This window comes from Dreissena polymorpha, chromosome 2 (assembly GCF_020536995.1).
Source record: "Dreissena polymorpha isolate Duluth1 chromosome 2, UMN_Dpol_1.0, whole genome shotgun sequence".
Taxonomy (NCBI): domain Eukaryota; kingdom Metazoa; phylum Mollusca; class Bivalvia; order Myida; family Dreissenidae; genus Dreissena; species Dreissena polymorpha.
In genome coordinates, this window is record NC_068356.1 from 120,525,709 (window position 1) to 120,546,188 (window position 20,480).

Sequence of the window (20,480 nt, forward strand, 5' to 3'; positions counted from 1 at the left end):
AATTATGAAGCTATGTGAATTTAATGTTACAAAAGCAAGTTGACAAAGCTAGACAAATATATAGATTCAGATTATTTTCTGGTATTTAATGATGATATATGGTTATTTGACAGTGTTCTGTGTGATAAAACGACATATACTAGTATCTTAATGAGCACACAGCTTATATGCTAAGTCTACGATAAATGAAATTATGATATGCAAATTGTAAACATCTTATATGTCAAGAAATATATAAGTTATTAATTAGAACATTTATTTTTACCATGCTTTTAAATGAAATTCAACCTCATTTTCACCGATCTGGAATAGTTCTTGTTCTAACATCCAGGAGAAGCTATACAAATTTCGAGAATGTTTTTTTTTCTTCAAGGAAGAATCTAAAATGATCGTTTAAACATGGACCGTCCAGTGTCTAATGTATTGGATGCATGTGCGTTCAAAACAGTGGAATATTAGACAGTCAGATGTTATTAATGACATTTAAACCAACAACTATTTGAAAAAAAGCGTCCTTTCGAAAGATTTTATCCCCTTAAAACCATAACCAAACCATTAAAACATTCAGGATTAAAAGATTGAGTACAAGGATTTTGTTTAAGAATTTTATTCCACACATCCTTACAACATTTTGGGAAATGCGATAATTGCATAAATATCAAATTAACTAATTTCATATATTGACATTCTAAAGTGTTCAATGATTCCTGAAAATATCATAATTCAAACAGAAGACAGAAACACAGCAAAAAATAGTGCAGTGAGTATTTTTAAACAAATGACCGAATCCGTGCAGATACACAAAGATCATATTTGCAGGAACATATTTCATTCAATAGTATCACAGTATTTTATCAAATGTAAATCATAATAGAAAAACTGGAGAAAACAAGGGCTGCCTTAAGACAGCGGACTCTATTATTCTTCGGCTTTTATAGCATAATGTACATTTTCTGTCAGTCATATACTGGCCACTATTTCAAGTTGAATAACTGTATTGCTTACATAACATATGTAAACTAAATGCTGATTTGTTTAATTGAAAAAGGAGTGTGGTCATTTATTAGATGATCTTTCAAAAATAAGAAAATGGAAAAAAAATGGGTGGGGGAATTCTGAGGTGGGGCGTGGGGGATGGTTTGGGTAGAGTCCAGATTTCATCAAGATAAACATTCTAACCAAATTTCATGAAGATTGGATGAAAACTGCGACCTCTATTGTCTACTCAAGGTTTTTCTATTATTTGACCTAGTTTTTGACCTAGAGACCTAGTTTTTGACCCCAGATGACCCAAATACAATCCCAACCCAGATTTTATCAAGATGAACATTCTGACCAAATTTCATAAAGATTGGATGAAAACTGTGACCTCTACTGTCTACACAAGGTTTTTCTAATATTTGACCTAGTGACCTAGTTTTTGACCCCAGATGATCCAAATACAATCCCAACCCAGATTTCATCAAGATAAACATTCTGACCAAATTTCATAAAGATTGGATGAAAACTGCGACCTCTATTGTCTACACAAGGTTTTTCTATTATTTGACCTATTATGTGACCTAGTTTTTGACCCCAGATGACCCAAATACTATTCCAACCCAGTTTTCATCAAGATAAACTTTCTGATCTATTTCATAAAGATTGGATGAAAACTGTGCCCTCTACTGTCTACACAAACAAAATGTTGACGGACGCACACACACACACAACGGACGCCGGACATCACACGGTCACATAAGCTCACCATGTCACTTTGTGACAGGTGAGCTAAAAAGGGCCATAATTCTGTAAAAATGCCAGTCAGATTTGCATAGCTTTGCCTGCACAGTCCCCTTAAGATAGTTAGTAAGTGTTGCAAGTATGAAAGCAATAGCTTTGATACTTTAGGAATGAAGTGGACCTTAACACAAAACGTAACCAAATTTTCAATTTTCTAAGTATAAAAAGGGCACAAAATTCTGACAAAATGCCAGCCAGAGTTATCTAACTTTGCCTGCCCAGTCCCCTCATGATTGTAAGTAAGTGTGCCGTGTTTGAATGCAATAGCTTTGATACTTTATGAGAAAAGTGGACCTAAACACAAAACTTAACCAGACGCTCAGGTGATGACAATAGCTCATGAGTTTTCAAAAAATAGATGAGCTAAAAAAGCTATTGATGTTAAAAACTCTTTTCCATTTTAATAACTATAACCTTGACCTCACTAGCCCCAAATGTAAGCCCTTGCTAGTTTGTAACCTAACTACACATACAGTTTCAGCTAATTTCTCCATAGTCACTGAAGTTATTGAGCTAAAACTTTTTTTCTATTTTTAGCAAACGTTACCTTGACATTGACCCACCCACCAAACCCAAATGAAAAAACAATGCCAGATCTGCATTCACAGGGTGCAGAATCACGTGAAGTTTTCTTAAGAATTTCAACTGGCGCATAAAAGACAGATTTTTATGCTGCTTATGACAATGTGAAATACATAAGAATGACTTTATTTAATAAGCATGTGTTCTTGTTCAAAAATTCCATTTTACTGTATTTAAAGATTTATTCTTATACCTTAAGATATCGACACAAACTGCAAGAAAAACTGTCTTTTAAGCACAATAGATTTTTGCTAACATATTTCCATAACTTGAGATATTTGCAAAAATAAAGTTCTTAACAATGTGATTACGCTCTGTCCAGCCCGTGTGTAAACCCCTGAAAACCCCGTTGATTCTGCACCCTGATTTAGTTTTGATTCTGCTTCTGATTCAGTTAGAGGTACGAGTTTTTGCACCCAAAATGCTTGCCTGGAGTTCAGTTCACATTGGACGATAAGGTGCGTTCATGATTCTGCAATATTGTACCTTTTTTTTTTGGCCTTGATTGGTGACCGCACATGATGATCCTAACTTCAACCTGAATTTTATCATGCTTGCTTGTATAAACCCACTATTATAAGTACAAAAGGGGCACAGCCCTGCTAAAATCTGGTCACAGAAATAGTTCTAGGTCGGTGAATATTTATAAAGAACCTGAACACACATGTATCAATTAATTTCAACATTTTTAGTGATATATGTAGTATATATAAGGACATGAAATCACTCCAGTAAATGTAGACCAGACTTTGTCAAGTAGAAAAAGGGACATTATTTTGCTAAATAGCAGTTCCGAGTTATTGAACTTGCTCAGTAACCTCACACAATGACCTTGAATAAATGCAAGATGTTTCAATTCAATACCTTTAGTAGAAAAAGTGAAATAGATATGTTTACCTTAGCAAAATCCCCCTAAACACTTGTGCAGTTTAAATTGATTACCTGCTGTAGAAACCATAAAATGGTAATGTTGCATGTTTATCTAAAACAGAACATTTCACTGATGCCGAGATTTGGGTAAGTAGCATAGCTTAGACCATTCAGTGAATAGTTGAGCTATCCATAAGATGTACAAAATAATAGAATTCATGACATTTTCATGCACAAATATGAATCTGTTAAGACACAAAGATGCAAAATAAACCTGAATGTTCTAAAATTTAATATGATTCAATTTGAGAACACATGTGAAAAAAAAAGAAATTGTAACAGGGTTAGACAAGTGTACAAAATTATTTATAATTGTGAACAAACACAAATTTAGAAACAAAAAACATCTTAAATCTATAAGAACATACTTGGCAAGATGTGCAGAATATTCAAACTTAGAAAAGCTAACCTACATATATTATAGAGAATTTTTTTTATATGTTATATATATCTTTGTCTATTTTTTGCGCTATCGTTTTGGTTTAATTAACATTGTTTGCGTACTGAATTTTACAGCACATTGTAACATCACCCTTTTCAAGATTTTAATATTAGATTCAAATAACCTGCAGATCATAAAGTAAAACATATTTTTGTGCATGCACAAATTGATAAAAAAATATTGGTTTGCTTCATGTCTGCATAGCACTTAACAATTAAAAAGAAAATTATAGGCATAAAAAAACATTTTGCTGTGATATTCAGTTATCTGACAGTTCTTGACAGAGGTAATCGTTTACCTGTATTTCTTGGCCAAATTGGTAACATGTATATAATAAAAACTGCATGTCATTTTAATACCAGAGGGTTGAGCATAGAATAATTATATCTGATAAATACATATTAGTTAATACAACCGTTTTCTTATGCAACAAATATTTTTGTATACATTCCTGGTATCTGAACAAACACATACTCAGTATTCAACACTCATACAATGAAATCACAAGTATTCCCTATTTAATTAATGAAAACTGTTTTACACCTTGAAGACGAAATAAAAGAATCCACCATTATTTAATACTTCCTTTTCTTTTTTATGTTTAACCCTTTACCAAACCACCCAGGCACTGATAAAGATTTGTTTATTTTCCTCTTCTTGCCTGACCCCAACGCATCCAAAGTTGTGGAATCTCGGCTATCATCTGCTGACCTGGCTGGGGTCAGCTGTAGGTCAGAGTAACCCACATTTGTTCCTTCACTGTGGGAGAGGGACCTGATGTGCCGGAAACCAGATCTATCATTAGTGTCATCTTCTTGTAAACTGTCATAAATTTCAGACTGGGAATGTGATCGGACTGGTTTCAGGACTGGTTTCAATGCTGTGAGGCTGACTGGTTGGTTTGTTTTCTCTATCTGCTCAACTGAATTGTTCTTTGTAACACACTGGTTTCTGATTAGGAGTACATGTTCTTCAGTCATCTGTTCATGGCTTAGGACATTTGAAGAGCACCTTTCATTCCTCTTGGAGTTGAGGGGTGTTTCACATATTGTATTTGATTTTGGTGTTTTCTCTGGAGGTTCCGTTGCAGATGGTTGTGTTTTATATTTCCTCACAGAAGATGCTTTCTTCACAGAGGAAGCCTGAGACAATTGCTGCATGGTAATCATATCAGTCCTCGAATAGCCCTGAGAAGAGGATGGATTAGAGGTTGAGGTAGAAATGGAAGATTTCAAACTTGTTGGCTTTTCTTCAGAATGCTTACCTGAGCCAATAGGCCATGTTTCAACATTTATCTCAGCAAGTTCCTTTTTCAGTTTAGCTTTGACATTTCTGGAAGTGCTTGGTGAACATGATGAAAGCGATGAAACTGTAGCACAACCATTCTTTGCCTTTAAAAGTTGGCAGTTTTGGCACTTCTTTTTGAAAACACCATAGTTCTTCAAAAACTTGCACGAATCACATGTCAACATGGTGTTCAGTAATGCAGCGACCGAGGGGATGTTGGAATTCTGAGCTTCAGTGTCACTGTCAGTCAATATGGACAGAATACTGAAATCTTTTTTGGTCGGAGACTGCATTGGCCCTAAATTACTTGCCTCTACGTTGGCCTGTTGAAGGACAGATAGGTTCAACCTGTTCTGACACTCTGTTAGATGCTTCGTTTCTGACATCAGCTCACCATGTTTCTGTGCCAGTGCAACATCCAGTTCTTGGATCTCGCGTGAGTGACTTTGCACGACTTCCATCAGCTGTGTGTTCTGCTGAGCAATCAGAATCTGTTGCTGATATACAAACAATTTCAACATGTCTTCTTTCTTTGCCATCCCATCAGCAGTTTGGGACAGTAGTTGTTCTTGTATGAGGAAATGTTGATGGAGTCTAAGCTGTTCATCTTGGTGTTTCTTCTTCATGAGATGATCATAATCAGCATACTTTCTTTGCACTTGCGCTCTTTGTTCCTGTAAAATTCTCTGCTCGTGTTGCAGAGTTTTGATATTTGCCTTGATTCGCTCAACATCATGAGTAAGGTTAGGGACACTTAGCATAATGTTACAAGCCCCACTTGTTGGTGATGCCAGGTTTAAGCATTTGGCATCAGGTAAGGCATTTGGCACAAATGAAGATGATTTTTTTGATTCAGACCCTGATTTGATTTCATTAGAAAGACGTTTGGTTTTGAATTTGCTTAATTCTTGTTCCTTCAGTACTTTTTGCTTTTCTTTCAACACCTCCAACTGTTTATGCAGCATGTACAGATAGGCAACTTTCCCTTCATGCAATGGTGTCGGGCCAGGATCAAATGGCCCCCCTTTCAGAGGATCATACTTCATCATTGGCTCCATGCCCATGTTGGAGCATATGCCCTGTAACTCCCCATGTAAGTGAGTAATTTTTGCATCTTGGCTAGACGAAGCAGCATTCCCACTGTTTGCATGGATTTGATTAATTTTTGCATTTACGAGTTTTGCTTGCATAGCAATTTTAGCCTCATTACAAATCTTTTGAGACTTTGACAAACTTCTTTCCCCAGAGGACTTTTCTCCACAGCTGTCATCATTGGAGTCTTGATCCATTTTTATTTCTAGTTTAATAGACTTTCTTAAAGCCCTTTTTGAACTTTTTTGCTGTGAAGACACACTTTTCATCCTATTCACATCACAATTTTGAACATCATCCTCATCATCATCACAATTATCATTGTCACTTTCAGTTTCGTCAGTTGAATCACTGCTCGAGTCACTGGGTGTTGGGGTGCGCGAGATGCCATGTTCGTGGCCACTGGTCACTGGTTCAGGACACTGCAGGATCTTCTTGGACGTTGTGTCTTCCTCACATGGTCTCAGAGGCGTGGCCAGCTGGTATATCGGATCCTCCGTCCTTAAACATATGTAAGTGATAAGAGTGTATTGTAGGGTTTGGAGTGCAAGTGGGCAATACCTTATTATGATTGGGTTACAATTGTACGAACAGAAATGTAACAAGCTTGTTTACACACACAAAAATAGCTTGCCACTCACTGTCTTACCTGACATACTGTGGCACTTCATAACCCATCCTTCTCATCACTCTGTCCATCACCACATCACATTTGCCTGAAGTAACAAAGCAATAATTGATGCAATTTCTAAATATTTTGACATTAAATTGAAATCTTAATTCAAGGAAATCTCAAATAAAAATGCGTAATGCTTGGAGCCAACTGCTTAGTTGAAACTTGCAAAATGTATAAAATGGTTAAAAAATGTTCAATGTTGAAATACAGCAAACTGTAGATGTTCTTTAAACCATGCGTGATAAATTGCTTTGTATTCAACCTACATCTAGTCTTTTCCACACAAGCTCATGTATGGTAAGGTAATAGTTGCAACAAAATGAAAAGTACATGTTGTTGAGAATACAGTCATACAATTTATTCGTCATAAAAGTGCTTATTTGTTAACTAGAGAGAAAAAACCAACCATTGATTTTCAAAGTTGCCGATTCATCCTTGGGCGTCCACTGTAGGTTAACAATCACCAGTTTGGGCCGCTTATGCTTGGCCCTTTCCATACACCAGAGGCATGAATACTTCTTGAGAATCTGCAAGAGCATAAACCCTGTTATTTAGGACCTAAAAACCAAATAAAAAATAAAAGCTTTTCTCAAAATACTATAAATGCATAACGAGAACCAAACAGCCTCCGATTGCTCACATGAGATCAAATAGAATTAAATTATTCTGAGCAGGTTATGTCCATAAGCTTTCACTGTAACCATATAAGGAGAACTGCCCCCTTTATGTTTTTTAACGGATCAGAACCATGGTTTTACTACATATGTTAATATCTATTTTGTTTAAAGGATGAGAATCATTTGCACAAATTTGCTTACTTTTAAACAGTTCATTATCTAACAAGACAACCGGGTAAAACTGGCAGAAATTGTATGATTTATTTTAAGAGCCTATATATTCAATCGTTGTTTTACTGCAACAATTAATTGCTGATCCTTGCTTCTGCTGAAGAAATTAAAAGTTTTGATGTTCTTTATGGCAAGATTACTTTTTACCAGAGATCTACAACAATTAACATCCACAAATCAGTGCTCTACCTGTTGGAAGTGGCAGAGGCCATATCCATGTCTTCCCTGATTAGCCTGTGCAGAAGTGAACACGCTAATCTGGTACAATTATTTACATATGTGCATTTAGCCTGGTTTTCCCAGAGAACGGCATATTTATTTAATGTTTAAACCGATGAACAAATGTGAACCAGTAGGTATACAGCGTGAAACCTCACCTGTTTAACGTCTGGTTACAATCAACTAACAGGTTGAAATTTCAGAATGCAGAGTAGTGACATGTGTTGGTTAATGCCCTTTTTCTGTTTGTAATTGAAATGCATAAAAAATACATTAATGTCTACCTTTGTATGATTTTATTTGCATATTTATACCAATAAGAGTAATTATAGTGACCTAGCTTTTTGTTTCAACATATGTCCTAGTTTCAAACTCTTGTGAGGTATTCTAAAAACAAATGTACGGATCTAGTTTATTGAAGATTTGGCAATTAATGTAACCTGTAGAGTATTCACATGCGAAGTTTAAAAGAAAGACAATGAAACATGGAAGACAAACGACTAAAAAAAGACAATCACAAAAGCCAACCATGAGCAAATTGTGCAGTCAATAAATTTATTTAAGTGTTCATGAAATAAAAAACAGCCAGTTTGTAAAATAATGACTTGCAGCCAATAATTGTAAAACTGGTTTAGACATGGTTAAGATTTATGAAGCAGGACAGTTACCTTGAGACTGGATCCAAGACAGAGGATGACATCACACCTGTTGGCGGCTCTAACAGCCTCCTTCCAGTGATAGGGAGACTTCAGCCCGCCCTTCTCTCCAAAGTGCACAATGGTGTCCTTCAAGTCACCATCACAGAAATGACACTTCCGCCCAGTGGAATGGCGACGCACGCCAGTGTTCTCAGTGACGTCAAAGAGTCGCAAATACTCGCGATGACGTTTGCATTGATAGCAGATCTGCAAATGGTAGTCAAGCTTGAGTCAGGTTTGTTTTATTAAATATGTTAATTGTAAAAATATATTTTAAACAACTTTATATAATTATACCAGTAACACACAAAATTAGAACACACATTATTTACTTTTAAAACATCATAAACTGTAAAACCCTTAAATGAATCGATGAAATAAGAGACTTAAGAAGGTTACTCTTTTAAAAGACTTAAGATTTGTTAGAAAATGGGATCTGAGTACAACATAATATTATAGTCTTACAATGCACAACAAAATGTACAACATAATATTATAGTTTTACAATGCACAACAAAATAACATAGTTTTACATTGCACTACCTCAATGAACATGTTTCCATGGACCTCTGACAGTGTCTGTCGAGGAAGGCCACTGCGTAGATGGAGACCATCACAGTTCTGGGACACCACATGCTTCACCTGTTAATAGGTACAGTAGTATAGCAGTCAGTGTTTTGTTTCTTATTCTCTTGGGTTCTAAATGGTAATGAATGTGAACTAGAGCAAATTAATAGGACATTACTTGCACACTTATAGGGACTGAGTTTATGCATTGTAAGTTTAGAAAGCATGAAAATAAAACAGAAATGTTCAATGAATAATGCTCCTCTTTGAATAGTATGGGTTTAAATAATGCAATTTGTTTGCTAAAAGTATCTTCAATTTATTACAAAATACCAAGTTCAACAAACACTCTGTGCAGTCATGCTGCATGTCAATGACTTTCTTTTGTTTGCATTATGCAAGTTCTCTAAGTATGAAATTCACAACAGTTCTCATTTTAAGATAAGGTCCATCTATCATAGTGATCTGATTGAATTAGGTCAGTCTCTGGGAAAACTGGGGTTCATCCATATTTGTAAACTAGCATCCAAGATTAGCCTGTGCAGTCTGCAAAGGCCAATAAGGGACAAAAATTTCTGCCAAGAATGGATTTTTGTTTTGAAGAGACTTCTTTTTATAAAAAATTCCATAACAGTGGAAAAAATCTTCCCTAATAGTAAACGCACGAGATTTAACCTTGTTTTCCCAGAAACCACCTCAATTTAATAATGATTTGAATGCTTATACTCACATGACCCTTCTTATGAAGCTCAGTGATGCACATGTGGGTCAGTGTCGGCTCTGCATCACTCAGGTCTTGTGGGCTGAAATAGAGAAACAAGGAACCTGACAACAATATGAAACATGGTTACCAACATTTGCTCATTATTTATTTGAAACTGGTCTCAGGTGAATTTCTAAGTTAGATTTACATGCAAACTAGCTACACACAAAATTTGAGAACAAAATCTACAGACAAAAAAATCAATTGTTTGACCAGGAAATATTTTCTTTTTTTAGTAAAAGTCATCTTGGCCTCCACCTGACTTGTCCAAATGATTTTGAGGTCATAAATTCTTAACACAAGCAAACTTCACACACAATTTCAGTGCAAATACCTCCATCCAAACAAGTTATCTAGAGGAAGCTATTGACCTTGACCTAACAACCCTAAATGCTAGGTCTGCATGTAAGCTACCTTAACGCACATTTAAGAGCGAGAGCTCTTTCCCAACCTTAAGTTTTTAACCTTATGCCATTTTTACTCTTTTAGTTAGAATGACCATGACCCAAACTAGGTCTCCATGCAAGTTTGCTATAAGGTACTTTTCATCAGGATTGATCTATGAAAACTAAAGTTTTTAATGACGGGAAACCACTTTTTTGACACCGCACCGTCCGCCAGCCATACCCCAATCTAATAACGAGGAATGTAAACTTTGTAAAAAAATTATTTCACTCAGGTCTAGTGGTCTGAAATATGATATAAATATTATCACTCTAGTCTTTGGGGCAAAATTATGAAATGGCAGTACTCATGTCTTGAGTGATGATATATATTTAATACATGGCATTTCTAAGGTCCTGTGGCTAGAGATATAAAATAATTGCCATCAATAAGGTCTTGTGTGATGAAATATGAAAAACATAGTATCACTCATGATGACATTATTTACACCTAGAAGGCAAAAGTATGAAATTGCAGCACTGAAGTTTTGAAGGCTTAAATATGTAAAAATGGTGTAAATGCAGCTTTATTAAATGAAATAAATGGCATGAGGCATTAACAAAAATTAATATTTGACATAATAAGGTCTTATTTTAAATAGTATCAACGAAATTATCATGCCAGCAAATAATGAATAAAGAAATATATTTTTGCTTTAATAACAGTTATCAAAAATAGAGGAATATATTTTTGCTTTAATAACAGTTCTCAAACCAAATCTACTATAAGTATATTGCCCATAACCGTGTCTTTCATTTACCTGATTTCTTCACCTTTCTTAAGAAGTGTCCACACTCCCTGCGGACCTCTGTAGTCGGGTATGGAGGCAGCCTGAAACATTAGATAGCATTTGAATGGGTTAACAGTTACAATGTATAAGTGAGTAATTCACTCACCAGCATTCACTACTGACAATTCCTTTTGTCATACGAAACCTTATCAAACATGTCCAAGATTTCCAGCAGTGTTTTATCAGAACAAGTTCAAATAAGGCTGTTTAGAAATTAATAGATGGTTTAGTAAATCATTACAAGCTTTCTGTATTAAATGGTTTATAAAAACTTGACAAAACATCTATAAAGACCAAAATGTCATTGAGGCCATAGCTTTGAACAACTTTTAAAAGGTAAATGGAGCTTAAAGAGAAACTTCTAATATGTTGACCTAGGTTTCAATCTTAATGTTTGAGGTTCATCTGTGCTAAAAAAACAGACATCAAGCTATTTTCAAGGAATAATCTAACTTACTGTGCTTATACCAGCTCCAGTATAAATAACAGTCTTCTTGGATTTCTTAAGAATATCTGCAAGCTGATCACATTTGCGCTGCAACTCCTCTTCATTATCTTCAGTCTACAAAAATACATCCATCTGGTTTTATTTATTAAAATCACACAGAGAAACAAGAAAGATATTGTTTCCACTTTCCTGCATATGTTTGAAATTAAAATTGATGTGTTGACCAAAGTGAAACGGTATCAAGACAAAAAAGACAAAAAATGCAAAGCAATAAATTAGTTTATGAAAACATTCATTTACACTCAAGATTGTTGATACAAGTTTTACCCCCAAAAATGAAGACTTAAATGTGATTCACATGTCAACTGTAATCTAAAAATAATAACTAAACCACAATACCAATAAAAATTCAAAACAAGATGCTATAATCTTCAATAGAAACAAAATAATAGTAAGATTATACAAAATGCAGTGTCCGACAAATCCATTGCCCAGAGCCCGGGGGCTACCGAAATTTTTCATCGGGCTACTGAAATTTTCCAGCTGACGCCCGCCGGGCTACTATAAATCTATAAGAGCGGTAGCCCTGTTTATTGACAGACATACGTAGAATAAACACGCTGACCATGTGTTTGTACACTGTGTATTGCTTATAATCCGATAACAAAGTGCAATCAATTATCTAATCAGTCACCGATCACTTGCGGTAATGTCGTAAACAGTAACAGTGTATTTTAATCATCCAATCTGAATCAACATTTAACGTCTGCTAATAATATAATGGGAGCTGGTTGGATAGTTGGCGCACATGATGCAACATCATTTCGCAGTATGGAATTCTTTGTTAACCGCAACAATGAGTAAAAGCGACAACGTTTTTTATGTCGTTAAATATCCAAGGACGCCGAACATTAAATAAATGAAAACAATAGCGGATTCTTCAAAACGGTAACGAAACCAAAAATGAATATTAATAACAACGGTGTGAACGCGGTTAACACCTGCTAATTAGTTTGCATTGTCAATTAATAATTTGATTAATCGACTGTTAATCAATCATCCCATATATGCCCGATTTATATTTTTAAAACCAAATTATGGATGGGTAATATAGACGATAAGAGTCATAAACAAAAACGTTTGAATTTTTCTAAAGTGTCAAATGAATTTCGGCATATGAATCTATTTAAAGATATGATGAAATAAGCTCCCAATCAGGACCGTTGTATTGCAACATGCGTAACTCTCCTGCCACGGTTTGCACGCGTTGTGTACAGCTATTTTAGGTTACAAAATTCTACATTTAATAAATGATTTTCTTTGTCCAGATAAAAAGCGCGCGAAAATTTGCGTTAGTGTATTTATTTATAAATAAAAATTTCGTAGCGGGTACAACATTGAAATCATTTAATTTCCATAAAAAGTATCGTTGTGAATTTCAACTAAAGTACCGGGTTATCTCGCGAATTATTTGGCATTGACATTTCCTCTTAATAAAATATAATGTAAACACGCTGTATCGTTACCGTTACGCTGTATCAGTTCCTTCATTACTGAAACAATTATTGTATTGTATACTGATTGCACAAAAGTGTCGTAACATACGGATGCAATACGTATATTCGGACAGTACATAAAGTCGGACACAAGTAAAAAAATGATTTAATACTCTTGATTTCTTGAAACTCGGTATTTGTTGTTAAAAAGGGCAATTTCATTGATTAACACCATACGAGTCAATCGTATTGATCATCTAAACGCTTCATTTATGTTTCCGATTTAACGTGCTGTCCGAATTTAAGTACACATACATGTGCACATAAATGTAATATCTACATGTAGTATATGATTTTCTTTGGTACATTTACATTAAAGTACAAGGTTCCTGTACTGTAACATTGATTTACGATATTGACTGTGTACATCAGACTACTTGCTGTATTATGTATATGTATGTATATATATTATGTATATGTAAATGAAGAAATAAAATAAAGATGAAAACCTGCCTCTTATCATTTCGTAGGAAAATTGTATGGGCTACCAAATATTTTAATTGGTAGCCCAGTGGGCTACCTGAGAAATAGGAAATTTGTCGGACACTGCAAAATGTATTGTTAATTTGCTCCCGTTTTTCATTATGATTAAATACAAACAGATGCTACATTAAGGATTTGTGATAAAAACAAGAACTTTCCATACAATTTTATTATGAACCTTATTTTCAAGTTTTCCCTCCTTCTTAACAAAGACTTAACAACTCTGCCTAGTCAGACATCCAGCAAGTTTGCTTGTTGTACCATGGAAACAGACAAGATAACCCATTAATTCTCCAATTAAAGTAATGATGATGAACTTAGAAGCGTTACTTGTTTTTGTATTATCATCAATTTTATTTAAATTTGCATGCATGTTCTACTTTAATTTCTGAACGTTGACATATCTGAAATATGATGCTTACAACAAATTAGTGCCCCTTTCCCAACCCTTAATTATTTGATAGTATGGATGGGGGATTTTTATGCTTATTAAGTTATTATTGTGTATGCCAGACCAAGATCACAGCATTATTTAAACCTCTTGATTTCTCAATTCAGATATTTTTTTCTTTTCTCTGTTTTTCCGGATTCTCTTCACAATATCCTGGTGGTTAGCTAAATGTTCTTTTTCTGATTCTGTTCGTTCATGTTCATGCTTTTTCAATATTCTTGACACCTGAAAATAAATGTCTATTTTAACTATACATATATTGCGTAATTATGCATTTTATATTTATCCTTATCAAATAGGGTTTGTATTATTCATGTCATACTATATTATACTTTGTTAATAAATTGCGACCAAAAACAACAGTGTTATTTTGTCCGGATTTAATATGTCCGAAATTCAATACATTTACAAAAAGTTGCTTATATATAAAGGATCTATCTTTGCACCAAGTATTTCACCTTCTTGGAATTATTTTTTGATTCTTGTTTCAGTAAATATTCTGATAGATACAGCAATTTCTTTGCTTTTCTGGTAGATATTGGCGATTTTTGAATGACTTGTCCAGACCTATCTTTATCTGACATCTTTGTTTACAAAAATCGCTTACTACATCGAAAATCAAAAGATTAAATTTTAATAAATAATTGCATTTGTTCAATAATACTTTTTACAAATTGTTCAATCCATGTGTTCTAAGATGACAAAAAAATGTTGATGTGTCTAAGCTATTGTTGTTGTTAGAGTTTCAATTTAAATCTGTCAATCAGCTGTATTAAAGTCAAGCGGGCCAATTTGTTAATCTGAAATGAAAACATAAGTCATAGAGAATTTACAAGAATCAAAATATCAATAAAAGATGCGTAATCTGGGAACTCTTATTTCGGCTTCAAAATTGGCAGAATGTCTAAAAGCTTCTACAGTCAAGCTTCGTGTCGTCGACGCAACATGGTACTTGCCAAACTTCAAGAAGACTGGCATAGAAAGTTACATGGAAGGCCACATACCTGGGGCAGTGTTTTTTGACATAGACGCCTGTTGCACACCCTCGCCATACGAACATATGCTCCCATCAGAGAAACAGTTCAGCGAATATGTCGGCAGTTTAGGAATCGACAATGACACTCATGTAGTTGTTTACAACAACCATCCTGACTACCCTGTATTTTCTGCCCCTAGAGTGTGGTGGACATTCCGTGCCTTTGGACACAAAGCAATCTCCATCCTAGACGGTGGAATGCGAGTATGGAGAGATGCAAAGTATGACATTGCCACAGGCCAAGGATCTTCCCCATCAAAGTGCAAGTACACAGCCAAATTCAATCCCAATTTCGTAAAGTCGTATGAAGATGTTCTGAAAAATATAGAAACCAAACAGTTCCAGCTGATTGATGCACGGCCACGTGGGCGTTTCCTAGGGACAGATCCAGAACCTAGGCCAGGTGCTATTTATTTAAATGTATCTTATAAAAAAAACTAGTTTATTTGTCACTGAAAATTTAAGATAATTTTAAATCAATTTAATTATATACTGCTACTCAAATTTTGTTTGCAATCAGTGATTTTTTTTACTTTAATTTGTTACAGCCTGTGCGATTTGAATTGGGAAAATTAGCGCGATAATCCGTGAAATTGGGAAAAATAGCGCGATAAACCATGAAATTGGGAAAAATTAAGCATTATAAATAGGATTATAAGTTACAGAAGTGATATTGTTTTTAAGTGCATGTTCAGGGAGTTTTCTAGAAAAGGAGTCTGGTCAAATTGGGTTTTTTTAATCAATAAAAGTGGCAAGTTTGGGAATGATTTATGGACAAAAATGACTAAATTCAAGTTATATATTTTGTAAGATGTTTTAAAAATAAAGTTGAGACCTAGATGTAAGAAATCATTATTAAGTTATATGAGACTTTTTTCTAAAAAAAAAAAAAAAAAAAAATATTATTTATTTTATTTTTTTTTGGAAGTTGGGCTTTTTTTGGGAAATTTTGGTCAGATTTTTGGGAAAAAACGTGTATTTTTGCGATTGGGAAGCAGCCGAAATTCGGCTGTAAATTTGAGCAAAAAAAATCACTGGCTATAGAACCCTTCAATAGAAATATTTGTCAAAAAATCTACTTGAGTTTAGGCAAACTATTATTTTAACAATTTCACCGTGTAACACTGTGATTAATGTAGTATTAAAACATCCCTTTTTTAACAGACATTAAGCCAGGACACATTCCAGGGGCTAAAAGTGTTCCATATGCTACCACATTTACCTCGTATGTGGGACCAGATGGAAATGAGGCCAAGCAAGGAGCCATAATGAATGCTGAAGACTTGAAGAAAGTGTTTGCTGATCAAAACATCGACCTGAGCAAGCCTGTTGTGGCCTCATGTGGGTCAGGTACAAAACTGTTTGCAAAGTTATAAGTCAATAAGACTTTTTTCTAAGACTGATTTGTTTGTACCGGTAATTAATTCACTAAATAATATTGTTCACTGAGACCGATTTGTTTGTAATTATTTTATTATGCTGCCCCAAAAAATTTGTTGGGGGGGAGCATATAGTCGCCGCTTCGTCTGTCCGTGTTGCCGTGTGTCCGTCCCTCCGTGAACAATTTTTGTCCGGGCTATTTCTCAGCAACTAATGACCGGAATTCAATGAAACTTTATGGGAAGCTTCACTACCAAAAGGAGATGTGCATATTATCAGCGGGTTCTGGTCGGATGATTTTTCACAGAGTTATGGACCTTTGAAATTTTCCATTAACTGTACATATAGTGCTTTTCTTGTCCGGGCTATTTCTCAGCAACTAATGACCGGAATTCAATGAAACTTTATGGGAAGCTTTACTACCAAGAGGAGATGTGCATATAATCAGCCGGTTCTCATCGGATGATTTTTCACAGAGTTATGGCCCTTTGAAATTTTCCATTGTACATATAGTGCAATTCTTGTCCGAGCCATTTCTCAGCAACTTATTACAGGAATTCAATGAAACTTTATGGGAAGCTTCACTACCAACAAGAGATGTGCATATTATCAGCCGGTTATGGTCGGATGATTTTTCACAGAGTTATGGCCCTTTGAAATTTTCTATAAACTGTACATATAGTGCAATTCTTGTCCGGGCTTTTTCTCCCCAACTACTGAATGGAATTCAATGAAGCTTTATGGGAAGCTTAACTACCTTGAGGAGATGAGCATGTTATTTGTGGGTTCTGGTTAGATGATTTATTTAGAGAATTATGGCCCTTTGAAATTTTTAAGTTACTAAACCATCCATCGTATTATTTTGTCCAAAGTTATGCCCATCAAGACGTTTCCTTTTATCTGAATATATAGTGCAATATTGTGACAAAAAAAAACTTTGGGGAGCATCACCCGTCTCCGACGGTTTTTTGTTTAATAAGAAAGCATTTTACTGCCTGCACTTGATATGTACCGTTATAGTGTGTTGTTGAGATCTATATGGAATAGTTAAGGAATTGGACTCATGATCTCCCATGATATTAATGTACCATAATCTATACTAGAACTATGACCATGGCCATGTATAAGTATTATGTACTGATTTCTGAAACATGGCAGGCACCATGTCTATTGTTACAGAAAAACAATATTAGAGTTTTAAGAATGTAAAATTTTTGTAAGAAGTTGAAACTTCAGCTGCAACTGTATGTGTGGTGGGGTCCTTTATTTATGGCAAAAAACCAGTTGCCAAACACTGAGATACAAAGAAAATGTACAATAGTATACACACCACAGATATACACAACAAATATAAAAAAAGCAAATATTGGTCACATCCTTCAAAACTTTTTTTAAAACATAGTAGCATCCTCATTGATATATTTCATGTATTTTGCAGGGATCTCAGCTTGCTGTCTCGTTTTGGCAGCTCATCTCTGTGGAAAGGATGATGTCAGTGTCTATGATGGTGCTTGGGTCGAGTGGTTTAAACGGTCTTCACCAGAACTGAGGGTTGGCTGTCCAGAAAATTGAGCCGAGAGTGATATTTAATAGATTGTGACATTTTTTTTTATTCCTCTCTTTTAAGCTCATCTATTTTTGAAAAAAATTATGAGCTATTGTCATCACCTTAGCGTCGGCGTCCTGTTAAGTTTTGCGTTCAGGTCCACTTTTCTCAGAAAGTATCAATGCTATTGCATTCAAACTTGATACACTTACTTACTATCATGAGGGGACTGGGCAGGCAAAGTAAGATAACTCTGGCGTGCATTTTGACAGAATTATGTGCCCTTTTTATACTTAGAAAATTGAAAATTTTGGTTAAGTTTTGTGTTTAGGTCCATTTTATTCCTTAAGTATCAAAGCTATTGCTTTCATACTTGCAACACTTATTAACTATCATAAGGGGACTGTGCAGTCAAAGTTATGTAACTCTGACTGGTATTTTGACAGAATTATGTGCCCTTTTTATACTTAGAAAATTGAAAATTTGATTAAGTTTTGTGTTTAGGTCCACTTTATTCCTACAGTATCAAAGCTATTGCTTTCATACTTGCAACACTTATTAACTATCATAGGGGGACTGTGCAGGCAAAGTTATGTAACTTTGACTTGCATTTGGACGGAATTATGGGCCCTTTATACTTAGAAAATTGAAAATTTGGTTAAGTTTTGTGTTTTGGTCCACTTTACCCCTAAAGTATCATAGATATTGCTTTCATACTTGAAACACTCGCAAACTATCATAAGGGTACAGTAAAAGGACAAGTTGCATAACTCTGGTTGTCATTTTTACGGAATTATGGCCCTTTTTTGACTTAGTAACTTTGAATATATGGTTAAATTTTGTGTTTCAATCCATTTTACTTCTAAAGTATCAAGGCTATTGCTTTAAAACTTCAAATACTTTCATGCTATTATGATGTCACTGTACCTGGCAAGTTGAATTTTACTTTGACCTTTGAATGACCTTGACTTTCAAGGTCAAATTATTAAATTTTGCTAAAATTGCCATAACTTCTTTATTTATGATTAGATTTGATTGATACTTTGACAAAACTACTCTTACCTGACATACCACAATAGACTCCACCCAAACCATCCCCCTTGCCCTCCCCCTCCCCCCCGAATCCCCCCCTATTTTTTGTTTTTTTTGTTTTTTAAGATCATCTCACAAATGACCACCACACCCTCACACTATACCCCCCCACCCCCCCTCCAATTTTTTTTATTTGAAACGATTAAAAAACACAAATATTTATTTTTATTATTTTATTTTTGAAATACCGTCCAACCATCGCACCCAAGAATCCCCCCCCCCTCCCCCCCCCCCCCCTGAAATAATTTTTTTTTCCGCATTTTTGGAAGATAATGTAGTAATTGTCCACACCCCCACACTATACACCCCTCTTCACTCCACCCCTCCCTCCTTTGTGATTGAAATTGAGAGTCCCTTCACCTTTAAAAAGAAAATAGATGAGCGGTCTGCACCCGCAAGGCGGTGCTCTTGTTGCTGTATGGAATAGGTATTATTATATCAATGTTATCTTTTTTAATTTGTATTAACATATCTGCAATGTTTGTTTAACTTTGCCATTATTATCATTATCTGTTAATAGGTGCAAACATAAAAGATCTTTAATTGGCTGAAGGACCAAATGCTTAACAAATAAACACATTCACATATGTCACTGCATGTAGTAAGATGAGAAAATACTACTTAATTGACATTGTTATATTAAGATATAATTATATCCGTTGTAAAGTGATACATACTGGCTTATTTATTTACTTGTTTATTTATGCAAAATTCACATTTCTAAGAGACAAATTGAAAACTAGTGGCTTTTGTTCATTTTCAAAAGTATTTTTCTTTTAATTCCTAAATAGCCACCACTACCATTTTATATTTATCCACAAGTTCTTTTTTACATATTCTTTCATTTTTGCTGGTACTAGCTTAACATATCTGTATTTATACTTCACTGAAATATAGACTAGAGTAAACATTTTTTGCATGTGTAAGTAAATAAAGTAATGCGTAATGAATTACTGGTATCAGGGTATTAGTTTTATTATTGTTATGTATTTTAGGGGTTGTTGTTTTATATTGTTTTCTACATAAGTTTTAAAGACATTTTTTTCAATGTGTTGTTTTTCAATACAGTCATTGAGGGAAACCAATATTGATTGCAAATAAACACCTGTTGGAAGGATAGATTTGCTTTGTTTTATAATGGAAACATGTCTGCTAGTTTCTTCTGCATAAAATGCCTTCTTTCTTTTGCTTGATAAGTCATCAACCGTTTTGTGCTATACTATTAAACCCCTTCATCTGCATCAGCCTCAACATAATGGTTGATTACGGTTCACGTGCAACATCTCCATATCACTGTTTGTGCTAAAGGTATTCATTTGACACTTTACTCATGTGGTAGATTGATTAAGTGAGGTCACTGATGCGCTC

General features: G+C 34.8%; 2 protein-coding genes across 2 annotated transcripts; one reads left to right on the forward strand and one right to left on the reverse strand.

The window, feature by feature from the left end:
• Positions 1–591: 591 nt before the first annotated feature.
• On the reverse strand, positions 592–14,672 carry LOC127868756 (uncharacterized). Its single transcript, XM_052410787.1, has 10 exons — positions 14,517–14,672; positions 14,146–14,283; positions 11,578–11,682; positions 11,091–11,161; positions 9,854–9,926; positions 9,100–9,198; positions 8,527–8,763; positions 7,198–7,318; positions 6,765–6,831; positions 592–6,616 (listed from the first exon to the last, which is right to left on the reverse strand). Exons 1-10 carry the CDS (start codon positions 14,640–14,642, stop codon positions 4,312–4,314), a joined length of 3,342 nt encoding a protein of 1,113 aa, XP_052266747.1. The 5' UTR covers positions 14,643–14,672; the 3' UTR covers positions 592–4,311.
• Positions 14,673–14,775: 103 nt separating this feature from the next.
• LOC127868766 (3-mercaptopyruvate sulfurtransferase-like) lies at positions 14,776–20,231 on the forward strand. The gene is made up of 3 exons (XM_052410817.1): positions 14,776–15,497; positions 16,259–16,444; positions 17,913–20,231. Exons 1-3 carry the CDS (start codon positions 14,915–14,917, stop codon positions 18,044–18,046), a joined length of 903 nt encoding a protein of 300 aa, XP_052266777.1. The 5' UTR covers positions 14,776–14,914; the 3' UTR covers positions 18,047–20,231.
• The last annotated feature ends 249 nt before the right edge of the window (positions 20,232–20,480 follow it).

Coding starts and splice junctions, on each gene's coding strand:
- LOC127868756 (XM_052410787.1), bottom strand. CDS start 14,642: ATGTCAGATAAAGATAGGTCTGGACAAGTCATTCAAAAATCGCCAATA. Junction 8,764..9,099: donor ATGGAAACATGTTCATTGAG/GTAGTGCAATGT, acceptor TACCATTTGCAG/ATCTGCTATCAATGCAAACG. Junction 6,832..7,197: donor GGCAACTTTGAAAATCAATG/GTTGGTTTTTTC, acceptor TTGTTACTTCAG/GCAAATGTGATGTGGTGATG.
- LOC127868766 (XM_052410817.1), top strand. CDS start 14,915: ATGCGTAATCTGGGAACTCTTATTTCGGCTTCAAAATTGGCAGAATGT. Junction 15,498..16,258: donor AGATCCAGAACCTAGGCCAG/GTGCTATTTATT, acceptor CTTTTTTAACAG/ACATTAAGCCAGGACACATT. Junction 16,445..17,912: donor TGTGGCCTCATGTGGGTCAG/GTACAAAACTGT, acceptor TGTATTTTGCAG/GGATCTCAGCTTGCTGTCTC.